Source organism: Nelusetta ayraudi, unplaced genomic scaffold (assembly GCF_046127955.1).
Source record: "Nelusetta ayraudi isolate G7.1 ecotype Tasmania unplaced genomic scaffold, CSIRO-AGI_Nayr_v1 ptg000016l, whole genome shotgun sequence".
Classification (NCBI taxonomy): domain Eukaryota; kingdom Metazoa; phylum Chordata; class Actinopteri; order Tetraodontiformes; family Monacanthidae; genus Nelusetta; species Nelusetta ayraudi.
Window position 1 is genome coordinate 438,886 of NW_027466066.1, and position 18,022 is coordinate 456,907.

The 18,022-nt window shown below is 43.1% G+C and overlaps 2 protein-coding genes and 1 long non-coding RNA gene across 3 annotated transcripts; 1 reads left to right on the forward strand and 2 right to left on the reverse strand.

Moving 5' to 3' along the window:
* Positions 1-821: 821 nt before the first annotated feature.
* Positions 822-9,537, reverse strand: ube2z (ubiquitin-conjugating enzyme E2Z). The gene is made up of 7 exons (XM_076023636.1): positions 8,613-9,537; positions 7,941-8,013; positions 5,861-6,048; positions 5,141-5,252; positions 4,650-4,762; positions 4,429-4,519; positions 822-3,371 (listed from the first exon to the last, which is right to left on the reverse strand). Exons 1-7 carry the CDS (start codon positions 9,071-9,073, stop codon positions 3,189-3,191), a joined length of 1,221 nt encoding a protein of 406 aa, XP_075879751.1. The 5' UTR covers positions 9,074-9,537; the 3' UTR covers positions 822-3,188.
* Positions 9,538-10,673: 1,136 nt separating this feature from the next.
* On the reverse strand, positions 10,674-15,026 carry atp5mc1 (ATP synthase membrane subunit c locus 1). Its single transcript, XM_076023637.1, has 5 exons — positions 14,877-15,026; positions 13,459-13,506; positions 12,622-12,702; positions 12,202-12,380; positions 10,674-11,118 (listed from the first exon to the last, which is right to left on the reverse strand). The coding sequence occupies exons 2-5, from the start codon at positions 13,495-13,497 to the stop codon at positions 11,004-11,006; spliced, it is 414 nt and encodes a 137-aa protein (XP_075879752.1). The 5' UTR covers positions 13,498-13,506; positions 14,877-15,026; the 3' UTR covers positions 10,674-11,003.
* On the forward strand, positions 12,298-12,743 carry LOC142886611 (uncharacterized). Its single transcript, XR_012926437.1, has 2 exons — positions 12,298-12,433; positions 12,559-12,743. It is a non-coding gene; the product is annotated as an uncharacterized LOC142886611 (long non-coding RNA).
* Positions 15,027-18,022: the final 2,996 nt, after the last annotated feature.

Sequence of the window (18,022 nt, forward strand, 5' to 3'; positions counted from 1 at the left end):
GACCCTCAAAATAGACTTGATGCAGACCAGGGCACTGGTCAAGTTAAGCGGGAAACAGAGTTTGGCGCCAATGACTGGGATTTAATGATTTAGACAATTTGAAACTGGAAAAATTCAGCTGGAAAAAAAAATAATCAATGAATCTAAATTTAGATGAAGGCTTAAACCGCCATCTAGTGGACAAATGGAAAACTAAAAGTCTCGCTCTTTGCCAGAAAGGCAGTTGCTGTCTAGACTTCACTCCTACGATACTCCAGCTAAAGAATCGCAGATTTTGCAAACAACAATTTTATCAGGAAGGTAAATTGGAGTCAAGGTTGCCACTTCTGTGAAACGCTTATAGTTCCATGGAGCAACAGCAGAGGACATGAGGTGAAGTCAGTTACTCTTTGTTTTTGTGTGAATTCATACCGATTAGCAATGAATCCAAAGCTGTATGGAATTTCTTTTGAAATATGGTACAATAGAAATAAAGCCTGGCTTATTCCTCATTCATTGGACATTATAGAGTTCCTCTCACGGGTAGTGCATTTTCTTTCAGAAACAAGAGGTACTTGGTTCCACCAAATTAGGTTGTTTAAAGTTGTGTTAAAGAGCAGGATATGCATAAAACAACTCTCACATTTTGTATGTATTTGACGTTTGACACATTACATTCAAATAATGTTAAGTTACTTAATGCCAAAAGTTGTACTTTTATCCAGCAAGAGTTGTAGGGAGCACTTGAATGTCAAAGTTTCATCATATGAGAATGTGGCCAAAATTGAATCAGAGGTAATTTTTCAGAGATGGTATAATCAAAGACAAAAACGACATGCATGTAGCAGGACTGAACATTTTATTTAATTTTCAGCACTTTTCCAAAACCTCTGTACAATACCATTTTTCCCATTGAATGGATTTTTTTTTTCCTTTTTTTTTCTTAAATCAGTAATGTCAGGTTACAGATCCACAGAACAACCCTGCTTTAAGTACAACACAACACAGCCAAACAGGGATAAAGTGTCTTCACTTCACTGCACTTCACTTCACTTCAGGAAGTTCGCTGCAATCGAGCGTTTTGGCAATCCCAATACACTATCTGTAACCAGCTGCTTCTCAACATAGCAACACAAATAACAAGGAATGCCCTGCGTTGTCGCCCCATTTTAAAACCGTTACAACCCTTTTGTGACTGGACCATGTTTCAATTGTTAAAAACAAAAACAAACATAAAAAACAGGGGAAAAATGCTCTCATTTCCAGTCGCAGTGCTTCAGACTGGACAACAGTGAGAGACACAGAGGAAGTACAACCAAGAGCAACTGGCATCCAACAGCCAATAGGCAAAATGTCGCCATATGTTATATTATTAGTTAATTTTCAACCGTATTAATGTTATCATTTTGAAGGAGAAGCCATTCATTTCACCTATAGCCCAGATAAACTTTTCTTGGGAATGGGAAGTTAAAGTAAAATGGTTCATTTTGACAGCAGACAAGACGACAGGTGTCACTCATCTCAAGTCTCAGCTAAGCTGCTTAGCTCATCTGCAGAAGTCCTTGAAGACTTCAGGTCCAGCTTCATTGAACGATACCTCGATAGAATATCTACATCCTGAAGGTACACTGAAGGACCTACAAGTGTTGGCTTCACAGTCAACCCCCCCCCCCCCCCTCCCGCTCTGCGCCCATAATCGCCATTATGAAAAAATAAAATTGAGGAATTTACATTGTGGACCTACACAGTACACACACAGACACACTTGACTGCTGAGAGGAATCAATGCTCTTCTAGATCTGATATATAATTCAGTGTAGGAGCCTTAAACCAGCATTTTTTTTTTGTTAAATTATTAATATTATTATTATTATTATTATTATTGTGTCCAGAAGGTGGAGGATCCAATGACTTTCTTGGCTAATGGCAGAGGAATCTCAGTTGGACCACGTGAAATAGTTAGAATGATCAGCAGCACTTTGGATGGAAGGAAAACACGGGTGAAATGAAGAATGGAAAAAAAAAGGGGTCTTTGCGTTGAGCTCCGCCTGCCAATGACGCCCTCAAACTTTGCTCTGGAGCAAATTCCACACTCGTGGCGGCACCCTGAGTCCGAAGGAGCCGGGGATGACTTGCATATTGTGACACAGGAGAGGCGACGCCCGCTCGGTTATCCCCGAAACGATAGGATGTGATGCGTGGGATGGTTTAATGGGTTTTTTTTTTTGTTTGACAAGATTTTTCATAACAGCCAGCAAACAAAAAATAAAATAAAATAAAAAGTAAACAGTGGGGCCTTCAAATAAACAACGGGGCCCCTCGCACGGCAAATAAACCGTCAGTTTCAGCACGAGAATGAGAAAGAAGCAGGACAAACGTGTAGTAAAAAGTCTTTTTTTTTCCTCTCTCTCTTTCCTAACAGTTTCATATCTGGTTAGACGGATTAAACGGCACTACGAGAACTAGAAAGCTATGTTAGAGCTTGCACGCTAACGCGGGAGTGGTTTGTCGTCAGAACGGCTGAGCTGCTGATTGTTCTGAGACGGGTGGTGGGTTGGGTGGTGGTGGTGGTGGTGGTGGTCCGGTCTAGCCGGAGGACAACAAGGCACCCGGGACTCACATGGCCTCGACCCTGAACGAGCTTCTCAAACTGCCGCTTGAGGTCCGTTCTGCTCGGCCCGCGCCCACCTCTCCGGTTCTACAGTTCTAGGAGTCTTCAGTCTTCTTCACGTTCGGCACGTTGCAGCTGTGATTGCGGAAAAAAGTAACTCTCCAACCCACGAGTGGCGATGGCTGGTTTAAGCTAGGTGGAGTTCCGAAGTTTCAGCTTAGGTGTCGCGGCGACTGCTGGTTGGCTGGACGAGTAGCTTCAATATCTAGCGCTCCGAGCCAAATTAGCCAGCATTTGGCTGGTGGATGGTGATTATGGTTTGCTTCTTTTATTAAATCAAGAGAGGATGAATAATTTCTCTCTCTCTGTCTGTCTGTCTATCCGTCCGTCTATCTGTGAACAGAAACTTTTGATTTCAACGTCACACCCCGGACCGTCAAAAAGCCTCAAACAATGTCGCTGAACGACCTCCTGCGAACCTGTCTCTCCACTGCAAACGCAACAAAAAAAAAAGAAAAAAAGAAAAAGAAAGAAAGAAGTTCCCTTTGCCTCTAATCTGTTGGCCTCAAGAGTCCAAAAAGCGTCCGGGCTGGGCTGGTCAAGGCTGGGAGCTGCCCTGGCTGTCCGGGTCCGTCCCGGAGGAGCTGGTGTCCAAGTCCGAGTCGTCTTCGTTGTGCTCGTCCTCCGCCAGGCTCTTCTCTCGTATCCGCCTGTGGGTAGCGCTGAGGCGAGCCAGCAGGCCCTGGTAGTCGAAGCGGCCGCGCTTCTCGCCAAATGGGTCCTGGTGGTTTGGTTGGAGGGTGGGAAGTGGGGTGGGAGGGGGGGGTTGAGACACGAAGAGCACAATGCAGGTCACGTTTTTCTTTTACGAAAAAAAAACAAAAAACCTCAACCATCCCATTATTAAAATATATATATATATGTATATATATATATATATATATGTATATATATATATATATATATATATATATATATATATATATATATATATATATATATATATATATATATATATATATATATATATCTCGTTAGCCTAATAGCATGGTCGCCTCAGTCATATTTGAACGTTTTCAAAAAACAAGTAAAAACACATTTTTTAGCAAGCACATTGGTAAAGTTAGGCAGATGTCACAATTTGGCCAAAAAAAATGACTTTGGCAATTATGCTATTAGGCTAACGATATATATATATATATATATATATATGTATATATATATATATATATATATATACATATATATACACATATTTATATATATATATATATATATATATATATATAAAGAATATTTAAATAAGATAAAATAAAACAAAAACATAGATGTGACATATTGCGACTGCCCACTGCAGCATACTGCACAGTGCTAATCCATCAGATCAGTGCAGTTCCTGTAGTCGGCAAGTAATCTGGTAGCGGCTAGTTAGCTAATCTTATTTTGTTTCCTTTCTCCAGTTTCTCGCTGTGGTGGACTATTGTGCTTGTGCACGCTGCATAACCATGAAACTCTCCTCAATCTCCTTGACAAACAAAGGGACCGATAGACTTTCTTTTTTTTTTTAACAGAAGGATTATCTCCTCCACCTGCGAGTGTGTGCATAATTTACGGCCTCCTGGGCAAAAGCAGAGAGCCTCCGTGCTTCCGCGGTGCTTTGAATGCGTCACTACGATGTAAAAAAAAATGCATAGACAGTGTAGCTGCGTTTCCATGACAGTTTTTCGCAAAATAAAACCAGTTTTTGATTCCGATATTTCGGTTTTGCGCAATTCTAGGTTTAATGAAAAACGCAACGAGAGATGCGTGATATGAAGAATTTGAACAAATCAAACTACCTGCATGTTCTGTCCCTGTAGGTGCAGCCTCTCTTTGCACACGCCCTCGTAGAAGTCGTAGTACTCCAGGAAGGACTTTTCCATCACACTCCTGGGGGGTTGGGGAGAAAGAAAGAAAGAAAAAAACCCACACGTGTGAAATGAGCAAAGAGAGGAAATGAAAAATAGAAATCAAGAGGAGGGAAATGACCGATTGGTGCAGATTATGCGGCTGGTCTCACCACAGCGCCTCCGGACAGGCGACTTTGCCCTCCAGCATGTCGCACACGGCCACTCTCATGGTCTCGTGGCGGATGCACTCGTTGTAGTTCTTGCTGTCCCCTGGGTGGCGCTCCTGCAAAGGAACGACACGCACAAGAAAAAGATATTAAGTCAAGTTTTTCCCGTCCGAAAAAGATCATCTCGCAAACTGTACACGGCTATGACAGCACAGGGAAGAGACTTTCAGTTCTACACAGTACATGGAAATCAAATGCCTGGAGGCAGGCCAGGTGCACTCAATTGGCAAGTCTGAGTCACAAACCTGGCAACCGCCAACACCTTAAGGACACAGCGTTCAAGATCAAACATTGTTCCATACAGGAAATGTCCTCGGCGCGGTTTGGCCGAGTTAGAATAACAACAAAAAAGAAAAGAAATGGGCGTGTCCATTTCAGTAGGTTTCATCCGGTTGCGCTCGCACACATAAAAAACACACACAAGCGCACGCTACCTGTTCGAATCCGGGTTCGTTGTGATAGGGGTTTTCTGTCATCAGAGACTGAATGGAGATGAGGACAGACGAGATGCTCTGAGCCGGACTCCACGCTGGACCCGACCACGTTCTGGAAGACACAAACCGCGTGGTTAGACTCTGGACCAGGGCTCACCAACACACAGGTAACCCTGGTAGTGGCTCTTAGGTTCAAAGAGGTTAGTGACTAGGGATGTTAACAATTAATCGATTAAATTAAATTAGTCGGAACTAATTGAACATTTTTTACACGGGTAGTTAATATCATTATAACAGTGTAGTGACAGGAAAGATAAATTCACCAGTAGATACTGTGATGGTCATAATATACCTAGAACAAGTTACTTTTAAACGAAATGTGACCCATTAGAAGTCAACTTAAAGTCAGAGGATAAATGTTTAGGGTGTTTTTACTGTTCTCTAATGCAAAAATGGGTCACATTGGAGGGTTAAATAATGTCTTCCTTACATATTTTTACATTGTGAAATTTAGGTTCTCAGGAAAAATTACAGCTTGTCAATTAATCGTTAATCGATGGATAGGTCAATCAACTAATGATTAATGAATTAATCGATAATTTGCATCCCTAGTAATTGACCCCTGCTCCAGACTGTCGACCTTTCGTTGCACTTCCTCCAGTGGACTAACTTCTACTGACAGAATCCAGCTGAAGTTGCACAGCAGCTAGAGCGACTCACCCAAGGATGCTGAGGCAGACCTTGCCATTGCGGTAAAAGTTGGGGTTGAAGCGGACTGTGTTGTGTCCTGTGGTGATCAGCTTGACCCGCGGAGGGTGGATGGGATAGTCCGGGGGACAGCGGAACAGGAAGAGGAAGAAGCCGCCCTCGTACGGCGTGTCAAACGGGCCTGTGATCAGTGCGTGGATCTGACAAGAGGAGAGAAAAAATTATTTGAGTGAGGAGACAAATAGGAGGGGACGTCAGACAGGCTGTCGTGAAATGAGTATCAAATATTTTCTGAACAACAACTTCCTCCTTCCTGGGAAATTCACCTTGGTCAAGCTGCGAGAAAACCACCAGATTCTCAAGAAGCTGCGCTTAACGTCGCTCTCAAAGCATAACATTTAACACGAACTCGCTCTCTTCCACATCAGCAGTCAGAGTTGTCATGGAGAAGGCTACGTGATGTGACATGAGCATGACAGTCGAGACAGACAGTGGAGTCATCCCCATGACAACTGCTGAAATCCATCTACGGCACCAACAGAATTGAAATTGTTTGCCCAAATTATGTACCGACCTCTACTTTCAATACAAAAGAAATACCACTCAGTTGTGACTAGGGATGTTAACAATTAATCGATAATCGATTAATTGTTGATTAAGAATTTAATCGATTAAATTAAATGAGTCGGAATTCATTTAACATTTTTACACGGGTAGTTAATATAATTGTAACAGTGTAGTGGCAGGAAAGAGCAATTTGCCTGTAGATACTGTGATGGTCATAATATACCAAGAATAAGTTACTTTTAAACAACTTTTTTTTGGAAAAGAAAAAGTTGAAATGTGACTTATTAGAAGTCAACTTAAAGTCGGAGGATAAATGTTGAGGGTGTTTTTACTGCTCTCTAATGTAAAACTGGGTCACATTGGACTCTCAACATTATTGAAGGGTTAAATAATGTGTTCCTTACACATTTTTCATTGTGAAATTTAGGTTCTCAGGAAAAATAAATTGCCCTGATCAATTAATCGTTAATCGGTCGATAAGGTCACTCGACTAACGATTAATGAATTAATGAATCATTTGCATCCTAAGGTGTGACTTTTACGGTTTAGACCCTAAAGAGCCAGGATGGGGGTCAAGGCAACGAGGTATCAAGACAATCAGGACAGAGAGGATATCACTGATATCACGGAACTCAACCTTTATTACTGCTATGATACACTAATAAAAGTACAAAGGAAATCAAGAATTTAGAAGGCCGCCTCCCATAAAACTGCCTCTGTAAGCGCCACACAAAGTAAAGCCAGATTGTGAATTCTCCGGTACAAAGTTTGTGAACTCGCACCTGGTGACGCACAGTGAAACCGGCTGCCATTCTGAAGATGAAACAGGTAGAAGGTAGGTTCTGACCCGAGTCAACAGTCGAGGTGCTTCAATAGACTTTCGCTCATTTCGCGATAGGAAGCGTCGCCGTTTGTATCCCCGCAGCACAGTTGCGACAACAAGCAAACATTGTCAAGGTGTTTCTTGCGTGGCCGCAATTTTACAGCGCATCGTCCCAGGGAGTGTCCACCGCGAGCGTCACTAAAGCTGTCCCCGGCGTTGAATGTAACCTTTACTTCCTGTTTACTTGCAGTCAGATGAGATGACAATTGTTTTAAGTGTCATGTGGTTCTTCTCACAAATCATTTTGCCCTATTATGTGTGTCGCGACGAGGCCACTTGACTTTTCAGCAGAAGTGTCCGGAAGGAAGTGAACCGACAGGAAGTGATCTGAAACAGATTTCTTTCCATCTTAAACCTTTTCCTGCACATTAATTTTAGCTGTAGCATCATTATTGACATTCCAAATTGCACTTGCCCCCAGTGTCAGTTATTAGTTTACTTTCATCACATTAAAAACATATGGCAGCTATTTTGGCAAACAAACCCCAGCATAGTAATCAAGAGGACTCCTAAGATGTGTTTTATGCTGGTAAAGGACAAAAACCAAAAAAACACTCAGTGTTTGTTACAATGTGGTTGACCACGAGAAACATAGCACTCGAAAAAGGGACTGACAACATAAATGACGGCCTGCCTCTTTACCTTGGTCATGTCTTGGGGATCTGGCACCACAAACATCCCTGGAGGAGGTTCTTTATAGATGGACATGATGTCCCTGCAGAAACAGAGATGGTGTGTTTAATAAAAACAAAAAAAATCCCTGCTATTAGAAGAGAAGAATTATTCTGAGGGCAGGAGGAGAAACAACTCTCATCCAACTCGGAAGTAACCAAGGCCACGTGAGGAAAGGTGCATGTGGAGAGACAGGAAATGGAAAGTACCCCTTGCTACAACACTAGGTGCATTTTCCCCCTCACTCTTGTCAGTTTAAAGTCTTGATTTGAATCTTACAAGTACTACTTATTTACTTAAATCGAATTCTTGTACTTCGACTTTGACTCCGGTTAATCATCATTCTCTCTACTTAGCCTTAAAGCAAAACAAAACGAGAAGTCAACAAAAGCAAAAAAGTAAACAAATCTGCAACTCGGTGGTAAAACTATAAATATATATATACACACTCAAGTATACATTAACATGTGCATTTAAAAACAAAACAAAAAAAAAACAGATACCTAAAATAAAGACATAGGTGCATCCTCAAAGTTTTAAAACTTACTCATTTAAACTTTCACTTTCGATTTAAAACACCCCCGAGACATTTCAGTGCGTTCACCGAAGACATTAAAACAACCTAACGACAGTTTTAGGTACCTCTTTATTCTCAAGATGCACTGCTGTGAAGCCTTCTCGTTGTCCCAGTCCGTGCTGACGGTCGGATCCCAGGAAGTGGCGTGGATCTGGGACAGGAGGCCCGCTCCTGCCACCCCGCCGACCCCGAGCCCTACGCCGGAGAGGGCGGAGGCGTGCAAGGTGGGTGAGACGGCCACCATGGGCGGCGAGGAGCCGTGGCTCAAGGTGCTCCCGAAGCCGATCGGGGCGACGGCGACAGCGGACATGGGAGGAGGAGGCACCACGGCGGGCAGGCCACTCTGCGCGGCCGCGGCAAGAGGAGGCGAGGCCGGGTGGACGCTCGAGTGAGCACCGCTGGTCGCCGAGTGTCCCACCGGCAGAGAGTTAGCCAAAGTCGGCAGTAGCGGGACTCCACTGCTCGGCGCAGTGACGCCCAAGCCAAGCGCACCGCCGTCGGACTCCTCTGCGAAGGTGTCCGCCATGGCTCCCGGGGGCGGCGCGGGGGGGGCTAACGACGGTGAGCGGCGAGAGGTAAACACTTGGTACGAGGCTTGCTCTGTTGAGGCTAGCTAGCCGTTATACGCATTGACAGTTGAGTTACGAAAGCGAGCCGCGGTTGTTTGGCCCAGAGAGATCAAAGTGTGGACGGGAGGGACCGCACCGAGCACGGAACCGAGGCCAGAAAACAGGATATTTCTTCCCACGACATGGTGGCTACGAATCGTTAGCTTGTGTGCGTTTCCTCCCCCTTCCAGACCTCCCAAAAAGTGTCAAGTCACCAGTAAAATCCACTCGTTCGCCTCCAGATGACGTGAAAGACGAATCAGCACACGGCTGTCCGGGTCTTAGCGGGGTAAATTGTCCGAACGTTTGACGCTGGAAACGAACACTTTCATGCAGCTCCGCTGACGCCGCGCAACTTCTGATTTCTCGCCAGTGAAGTGGCTAAACGATAGAACAACACGCGATATCCGCTTTGGGAGTTTCAAAGTAAAAGTCCCTCCGTTGCGTCGTCATTCTTTATCCCGTGTACGTTGCAATCGCTGGTAACCGGGTGCCATGAAAGCGTTTTTGCCCTCGAAATCGATGACGTCGGTCACTCAAATTTGTGAGTAATTACATCCAACAGATACCGTAATGGGAGCGTTCCGGAGTGGTGCAAGTGTCTTGTTTTGTTTGTTTTTTTGCCCTATTAATCCGTTCGTGCGCCTGGTGTATCACACGAAGGCTCTGAGGAACAACGCCTCCACAAACTTGTGTGAAGCCCCTGATTTGAATTTTAATTATAGTATTGTGCGTTAACGACAAAATCTAGTCTAGCCACAAATTATATATTTCTAACAACCGAATAGCAGGGTTTTTTCTCCCAGGTTTGAGAGCATTAATTTGGTCAGGAGTGTCATTTACACTGCACCACATGCCACTTCCAGGTACAGGTCAGAGTTAAAAATCAGTTTATTTTCTGGTTATTGCACCTGAAGGATGATAAACAATTAACTCAGAATTCTCATCAGTCCTCATTGTCATTGCAAAATATCTTGTGTTAACTAAACAGCTCTTCATAAGTGATTGTGACGCATTTCTAAAAAGGGATTTGACATTTTGAGGCACACTTTATTGAACGAAAGGAAAAAAAAGAATTATGATTGACACCCACCCAACTGGGTCCTGCAAAAAGAGGCTCAATGTGGTAAAAACATTTAACCAGCACATTACATGTGCACAAAGGTTACAATTAAAAGTAGGAAATAAATCCTAGAAAGTTCACTTGCCGATGGCACATCGAAACCTTTAAGCCCAGTACAACCCAATAGTAAAATATATTTTCCCTCTTTTTCCTGTATTGAAGGTTCATTTCAGAACTGAGGCTCTAGTTTAGATGAGTGATTACACCAATTCGCCAACTCTTGTTCTAGTTCCTTTTGCTTCTGACAATCTTAATGTCACAAGTACAGTGCTATTTGCATACAAATCCCCAGTCAATCGCCATTCAGAGTCACTTCTGACATTGAACATTTGAACATCAAAGCACGGGCAGCAATTGGTTTTCATTCTGACAAAAGATGACACAAACGCGAGACATTTAGTTATCCCAACCATTTATTTTGGACAGATTCTGTCAACTGAAGTGAGGTCTTACATAAAACTTCTGCAAAACAAAAATAAGCGCGAGAACATAAAAATGTGGGATTGAGGGCTTTTCGTACCCTAATATTTTTGTAAATATTGTCGCTGTAGTATTTTTTTTCTGTTGATTGGAATGGCCAACCAGCTCATTCTGGGTTCCCGCTCTGGAAACCCTCCCTCCGGATGAAGAAAGGGAGGGAAAGAGGAAACAAGGAAGGAAAGAGACTGGGATGAAAACGGGGGGGCAAGTGATGGGGGGTGGGTGGGAGACCAGGTTTCAGAGATTTACATGGCGAACAGGATGAGGAAAGCCACCATCAGACAGAAGAGACCCATGGCCTCGGACAACGCGAACCCCAGGATGGCGTAGGAGAACAGCTGCTGCTTCAGGGACGGGTTCCTGCAGGGGGGGGGGCAGAGAGAGAGGAAGTGCAGCAGGTCAAGTACACTGTGCAAGACGAAAGCCATGTACAAACAATACAGGAGAGCTGGCACAGTATCCAATGAGCAACAGCCATCTACACATGTTGGGCACAGTAAGAATGGAAATGCTGCAAAAACAATGCAGGCTTAAAAAAAAAATAAAGGGGTTAACTGTTCATCCAGATATGGGTGGATAAGAAATGTTGAACAGAAGTTTAAAACGGGAGTTTTCATTTGATATTCGTGTCCTGGCCATTTGCTTTTGAACACACGTTTGCTATTTTGTTCTCGTTTACATCTACTGAAGGCATTTGGGATGATTGTCATGTCCCCACGTGGTTTCATAAAACCCAACCCGGGTGACTTGACCACAAGAGGACAGTGAAGCATTTTATCTTCTTTCTTGACATAAACATGTTCGGCTGTACCCATTTTCTCTTGTAAACATGTTTTTAATTCATGGGGGCAGCAACGCACGAAACCTGCCTAGTTGACCAAAAGGATTAAAAGAATTTAGGCAGCAAATGAGAGCAAATGGTTAGCACAGATGTTTAAAGCTTTGGCCGAGGATAGTCACGGAACTCGGCAAGACCATCCACTCAACAGTCATTAACATTATAGTATCAATTTGTTTTGAATGGAGTAGATGTTCCCAAGGGAGGTCAGAAAGAGTAGATGGTCCTTCAGACTGACACTAGACACATTGTCATTCCCACTGCTCAAAGAATGCAACCAGTCAGTGTTGCCACTGAACTCATCCCAAATACACTCAAGCTGCATTGAGGATGCGTTCAAATGTAACATAAGGGTGTCCAGTAGTTGCCAAATCACTCAGGAGGACTTGTAAACTCAGAAAGGAAGTGGGACTTTGGCAGTACTTGAAGATTAGTTATACAATCTAAAGGTGAAAATATGTGATGCCTGCTAGTTTGCTAGTGTAGGCTTCTCTAGTACATAAACTAGAAACTTTGGACAATTCTGAAGCAGCATTTTTTTTTTCACATGTAGAAATGCATGTTCCTGCAGGAGAGACAGAACGTATGACAAGAAGTGGCCCTACCTGGCATAGCCAATGATCAGGCTGCCGAACACTGTTCCAATACCAGCTCCTGAGCCGGCCACTCCGACTGTGGCGGCTCCGGCACCAATGAACTTGGCGGCAGTGTCGATGTCCCGAGAGATGGCGCTGGTCTGGAAGGCGCGTGTCACGAGTGCAGACTGGCTGACTGGCAACAGGGCCTGAAGGAGGACACGGAGCAGCAGTCAGTACGGCAACCTGACCTGAACGCTGGGTTTGCTTGCTTTATGATAGTTTGACTCAATTGCAAATTAACGGCATCTTGGATAAACGACCTTCATTACAACAGCTAACCTCAGTAGGCTGTTAAAGCCATGTCTGTTGCATGCTTGTTTACAGGTGAATTCAAATGGTTCCCTTGAAACTGAAGAGTGCACTGCGAAGGACAGCTGAAGGACTTGCCTGCTTCTCCACTGTGGCTTCAGGTCTGTTGAAGACGGAGACGGAGACTGGCCGGGCGAGGACTCTGGACCCCCCACGCAGCTACAAGGAGAAAAAGAAAAATTAAAAATGGATGAACATACTCCAAGACCAGATACTGACACTCGTGTATTGCCAAAACGAGTAAACGATACAATTCTATAAATTACAATATAGCAATAATATGAATATGATATGACGAAGCTTACAGATATTATCTATAAAAAAATAATCTTTGTAATTAACTGCATTAAAACACATTTCAAACCGTGTGAATGGTTAAATGCCACATTCTGAGCAGCCACTAAATACCAAGAATTTTGTGTTATGTGATTATATGGCAACACAACTGCATGGCAAGTGACCCTAGTTTTTTTTTTAATCAAAGACAAAAGTGTTATTACCATGTTACAGGCCCTCAGATATCCATCATATATTTTATACCATATATTGATCAGCATTTCTGCACAAGTGTCGCAAATTAAAAATAATTCATGTAAAAATGTTTCAGAAAAACCTTGAATGACAGGTTAATGGGTCGTGCCTTGGCTGATACAAATGTAGAACCTGACCATGACCGAGATGCCTGACTGGTGCAGGGTCAGATGACACAAATACCACTATATAGCCACCGACACGAGAGCATGGCTCAAGTGTGGCTGTCAGTCGTACCTGTGTCCTTGACGATGAAGATGTTTAAAAAAAACTTTTTAGCTTAGCCGTCAGCATCGGAATTCCAAATCTTCACTGACTTTTCGACTCCCTCGATATAACGGAAACATCATCAAAGGGACTTATTCTCGTGTAGAGCTTACTTACCACAGCAGGAGAAGTGACGAACTTGGCGCAGGCGTACATGGCTGGATGCTGGAGAAAATGGAAATATTTTACATCAGTACTCTTATCATACATCAAGTCGTGCAGTTGATGAAGCTGCAGCAGACAGAAATCAAAACAAATACTTAGGCTTTTGCTGTAGGAAAGGTTTACAGAAGTGAGCCAAAACACAATACATGAGAATTTTTTGCACCAACTTAAAATTTGAGGGTGGTCAAGACGACTGGGCTGTATTGATTTTCAGAAGGGCAGCAGAACTGAGTTTCAGATGGGCTCAAATTTGAGCCCTACAGACCGTCTGTGGCTTTGAGAGCAATAGATGGACACGTAGTAAACGAGTTGCCGGCACAGAGTCAAAGTGCACATGTGGCTCCCAATTCCTCGTGTGTGAAGTTCATATCAATTTGAATTCAACAGCTCTCGAGACAAAATCCATATGTACTACAGGGCAGAATGAAAGAATCAGCATGGAGGTCACGTCTTTCAACACACTGATCGCAATGAGCTAGTGCCCCGTTCACCCAACAGGCTAATCCAATATCACCGACAACAGCGAGGATCATCTCCAGTTAAACCGCTAAAGATCCACAGACGATTCAGAATGAATGGCTGAAACACTACCTCATTTTGACGCCATTACCATATACAGCACGGGCGTTTCTGCTGTAAGATCAAATCTAAATAATTTTGTTATAATGTGCAGCAAGTGCTAAGGCAAAAAAAAACATTTAGTACTTGCAAAAAAAAATACTCTGTTAGATTTGCTGTATTATGCGGCTGACTGAGAGCAGAGCTTGGTTGACTTTCCTTGGACGGGGGTAGCGCCGGAGCTGTGCTAATCTGCTAAGCTAACCAGCCTGCAGACTTGAAGGTCATAAATGAGCCACGGACGGTCACATTGGGCCTGGGAAACATGGACTGTGCTCCCCTGTCCTATACACTTCGTTGCTAACATTCGTGCATGAAAAGCGAAAAACTCAACATCGTCCGAGTCAGATGCGGGTGTCCTTGCAGAGACGGCGAGAACGCAGCACGGAAGGCCCCAGACTGTCAGACATTTTACAAGTGTCTTGTCAAGGCAGCTTGGCCGCGCTGTGACCGGCGTCTGACCTGCTGCCAATGCCAACTGCACGACAACCCCGTTGTCAGACTGTTAACGGCGATTCAACAATACCGCATGGAAATCTTTACGAAGATCACATATCAGTCCACGAAATGTACCTTTCCACCGTTGAATTTCTGATCTAACGTTAGCTTGCTAGCTAGCGCTGAGGAAGGCTAGCAATGACAGCGACTGTATCACATGTACCTTGACAAGTGCAGAGCGAGGTAGAGTTAAAGTTACAATATTTGAACAGTTTCTATGAAGGAGAAAATGAGATATGAAACGTAAATATTACCGGTTTGTTTCGGCTCACGGAGGGTCCCGGGTTAGCTGGTCTCGCACACAGCGGCAGTCAATGAATGTAGGATGAGCCGATTTTCACCTTGTCATTTATAAGCTCAGCGGTTACGTCCTAAACAGCCATTGGTCCGACGGCGCACTCTTTCATTGAAAATGACCCGTCGCCATGTTGTTTCAGTTACACGAACCTACCAGTTGCAGGTTTATTGAACTACAATGTGTGTGATTGGCTTACATGTTTTTAAGGGCGGGACCTAGTTGACTTTTCATTAACCTGATTCGACAATGTTGCCGGGACCGATGAATTGTGCGGAATGACCTTTCAAAGCACATCCAGTGTCCTGTGTCGCCATTGGATGGACGGCAGGATGTCCCGCCTTTACTTCCGTACCTTCCCGTGATTTTTGGAGGGACATTGCCTGGGTCAATTACAGCTGTCACGACGGCTTTGAAGAGTCTTAAAACACTGTAATACTTTTATTGCTGCCATAAGAAGTAACTTCAAGGTAGGACGAACACACTTGCATTAGTCACGAGTTGTTTTTCTAAATGATGAACCATACCGAGAAGAATGCACTCAAACAGTCACAACTTTTTGAAGAAGGCTTTTCTTGTTCCATTCCGAAGAAAACAGTAGCTTAACCGTTTCCACTTTGTGTGTTTGAAAATGTTTAGTGTTTCGACAAAAGTATGGAATGACACAATAATCTCACATATTATCCCCTTAAACTAATGCAAAACCTTTAAAATGTGTCAATATGATATGCTGATGTTTGTGTCACATAAAGCACACGCAAAGCATTTGAAAGTCCATTTTAATTACTTTATAGATACATATGAGTGCCGTTTGTATGACCCTCAATCCTCATTAAAAAGTTGAGTTACTACAATTAAAACATTAAATAACTTCCTAATAAAGATTCTACCGACTCTGTATGCTTTATCACACACACACACACACACACACACAAACTCATTGAAAGTTTTTTTGTAAAATAAATTCAATTATTTAGCATGTTGAAAAAAACAAACTTAAATATTTAAAACAAAGAATGGTCTTTCAAATTCAAGCTGTACATTTGTTTACTTCCCTGTGTTGAACATGCCAGTGATGAACATAATGCTTTCTTAATTTAACAGGTCTCAAGGACATTCTTTGAATTAAACTATATATTTGATTATTTCTTTGACAAATAAACTATAAACAAACTATTTAAGAACTTATCAATTATGGGACATCCATAGCCTCCTTCACTTTCTCTCCGTCATCCCCTCCATAATCACAAACTATAAAATGTTATGCATACCCTTTACCATATTGCTTATGTTTATTTTTTTGCTGATACCACAGTGCCCCCCCACCCCCCACCCCCCACAGTCCTCCCCCATCCCACCAGTGCTATCGCTGCAGGTTCCCCCAAATGAAAACCTCAGCTAAATGTTGGAAATGAAAATGTAAATAATTTAGTGTCATTTATAGGCGCCAATGAACACGGATGGCGAGCTTGCAATTGATTTACGCTCACCATGTTGTCATGAGATTGGCTGATACCTGAAGGCAAAACTTATAAATATTCATTATCTACCTCGTAAAAAAAATAAATATAGAACATTCCTCTTTAGAACACACACGCACACACATACACACACTGCATTTACTCAAGTTACAGAACGTCGACCTCATGTATTTTTATCCACTGACAGCAGTGGGCGCCATTGCGTAAGAATCACAAAACTTTTTTTTTAAATGCACTAATTATTTAAATTAAATAAACTGTTTGATCTTTCATGTAGTTTGTATTTGCTCTTTTTCACACGCTCGTGTACAACTGTCAAGTTTCAAATGTTAATGTTCGTAATCTCTGAGAGATACTGTGTGCGTTGTGTCTGTTATGTTGAATGCTCATGAAGTTGAACGCTTATGAAGTTATGTTGCCCTTGAGTTCAGAAGTGCATCCACATCATTGTGTTCCACAGAAATCAGAGAAAACTGTTGCGTATTGATTGCGCAGCTACTTTGTTTACGTGTTGAAATGCTGCGGTCGGGACCCCCCTATCGCCATAAAGTCAAATCATGTTGACATATGTGTCATGTTTCAAATGTTTTTGGATGAGGCCTCCCAAATTTTGCCTCTCTACAAGCAATGAAGTTACAGTGAATGGTTAATCATTCATTCATTTTCTATCACTGCTTCTCCTGCACTCAGAGGTGCTAGAGGGCAGGTGTCCTCGGGCAAAGGAGGGGTTGCACCCTGAGAAAGTTGCCAGTTTGTCACAGGGACACATAGCAAGACAAACAACCATTCATGCTTGCACTCACACCCTACAGCCACTTTCGAGTTCCAAATTCACCCCACGTGCAGGGACTTTTCGACTGCGGGAAGAAACCGGATTACCTGGAAAGAACCCACGCTGTCACAGGGAAATCATGCAAACTCCACACAGAATGGCCCCAGGACCAGGCATCAAACTCACAACCTTCTTGGTGTGAGACATCAGTGCTAAGCACGGCACCACCACATTAGAACGCCTATCTGGTTATAATGTGCTTAACAAAAGTGAAGCTATGGGCATCAGCAAGTGCTACGTAAAAAAACAACAGATGGATTTGGCAACCTCATTATCATTTTCAAGTTTAAGGATGAGGATCATAAGGTTGATATGTGTTTTGATTGATATGTATTTTGGAGACGGTGCTGCAGACAAAGGTTTGAGTGGCTTTTATAAATGATCTCGACATGCACAGACTATGACTGGCTGGTGCAGGAAGGTTGAGGGTTCAATCATCGGCCTGAGATCTGGGATCATAAGGTTGATATGTAGGTATTTTAGAGACGGTGCTTATTGCGTTCCACAGAAATCAGCGAAAACTGTTGCGTATTGATTGCGGAGCTACTTTGTTTACGTGTTGAAATGCTGCGGTCGGGACCCCCTCAAGTTCACCAGCAACCCAAATGGCGAGACTCTCATCGGCCCAGAATGGGCATTCCAGCTCTATCCAGACTTCTTCCCTGTGCGTGGAACATTTGTTTTTTTGATTCTGCAAATTGGATGTCTTAAGCGGATGCTCCTTCTTGGTGGTTTTTGGCACGTTCCTCCAACTCTCCACCAGATGTCTCTCTAAAACAGGATACAGTAAGT

What these genes read in the sequence shown, in the direction of transcription:
- atp5mc1 (XM_076023637.1), bottom strand. Translation starts at nt 13,497, where the DNA reads ATGTACGCCTGCGCCAAGTTCGTCACTTCTCCTGCTGTG. An exon ending in TCGTCACTTCTCCTGCTGTG is followed by an intron (nt 12,703 to 13,458) that starts GTAAGTAAGCTC and finishes TTCTCCTTGTAG; the next exon opens with CTGCGTGGGGGGTCCAGAGT. An exon ending in AAGCCACAGTGGAGAAGCAG is followed by an intron (nt 12,381 to 12,621) that starts GCAAGTCCTTCA and finishes GTCCTCCTTCAG; the next exon opens with GCCCTGTTGCCAGTCAGCCA.
- ube2z (XM_076023636.1), bottom strand. Translation starts at nt 9,073, where the DNA reads ATGGCGGACACCTTCGCAGAGGAGTCCGACGGCGGTGCGCTTGGCTTG. An exon ending in ATCCCCAAGACATGACCAAG is followed by an intron (nt 6,049 to 7,940) that starts GTAAAGAGGCAG and finishes TCCTCTTGTCAG; the next exon opens with ATCCACGCACTGATCACAGG. An exon ending in TACAGGGACAGAACATGCAG is followed by an intron (nt 3,372 to 4,428) that starts GTAGTTTGATTT and finishes CCAAACCACCAG; the next exon opens with GACCCATTTGGCGAGAAGCG.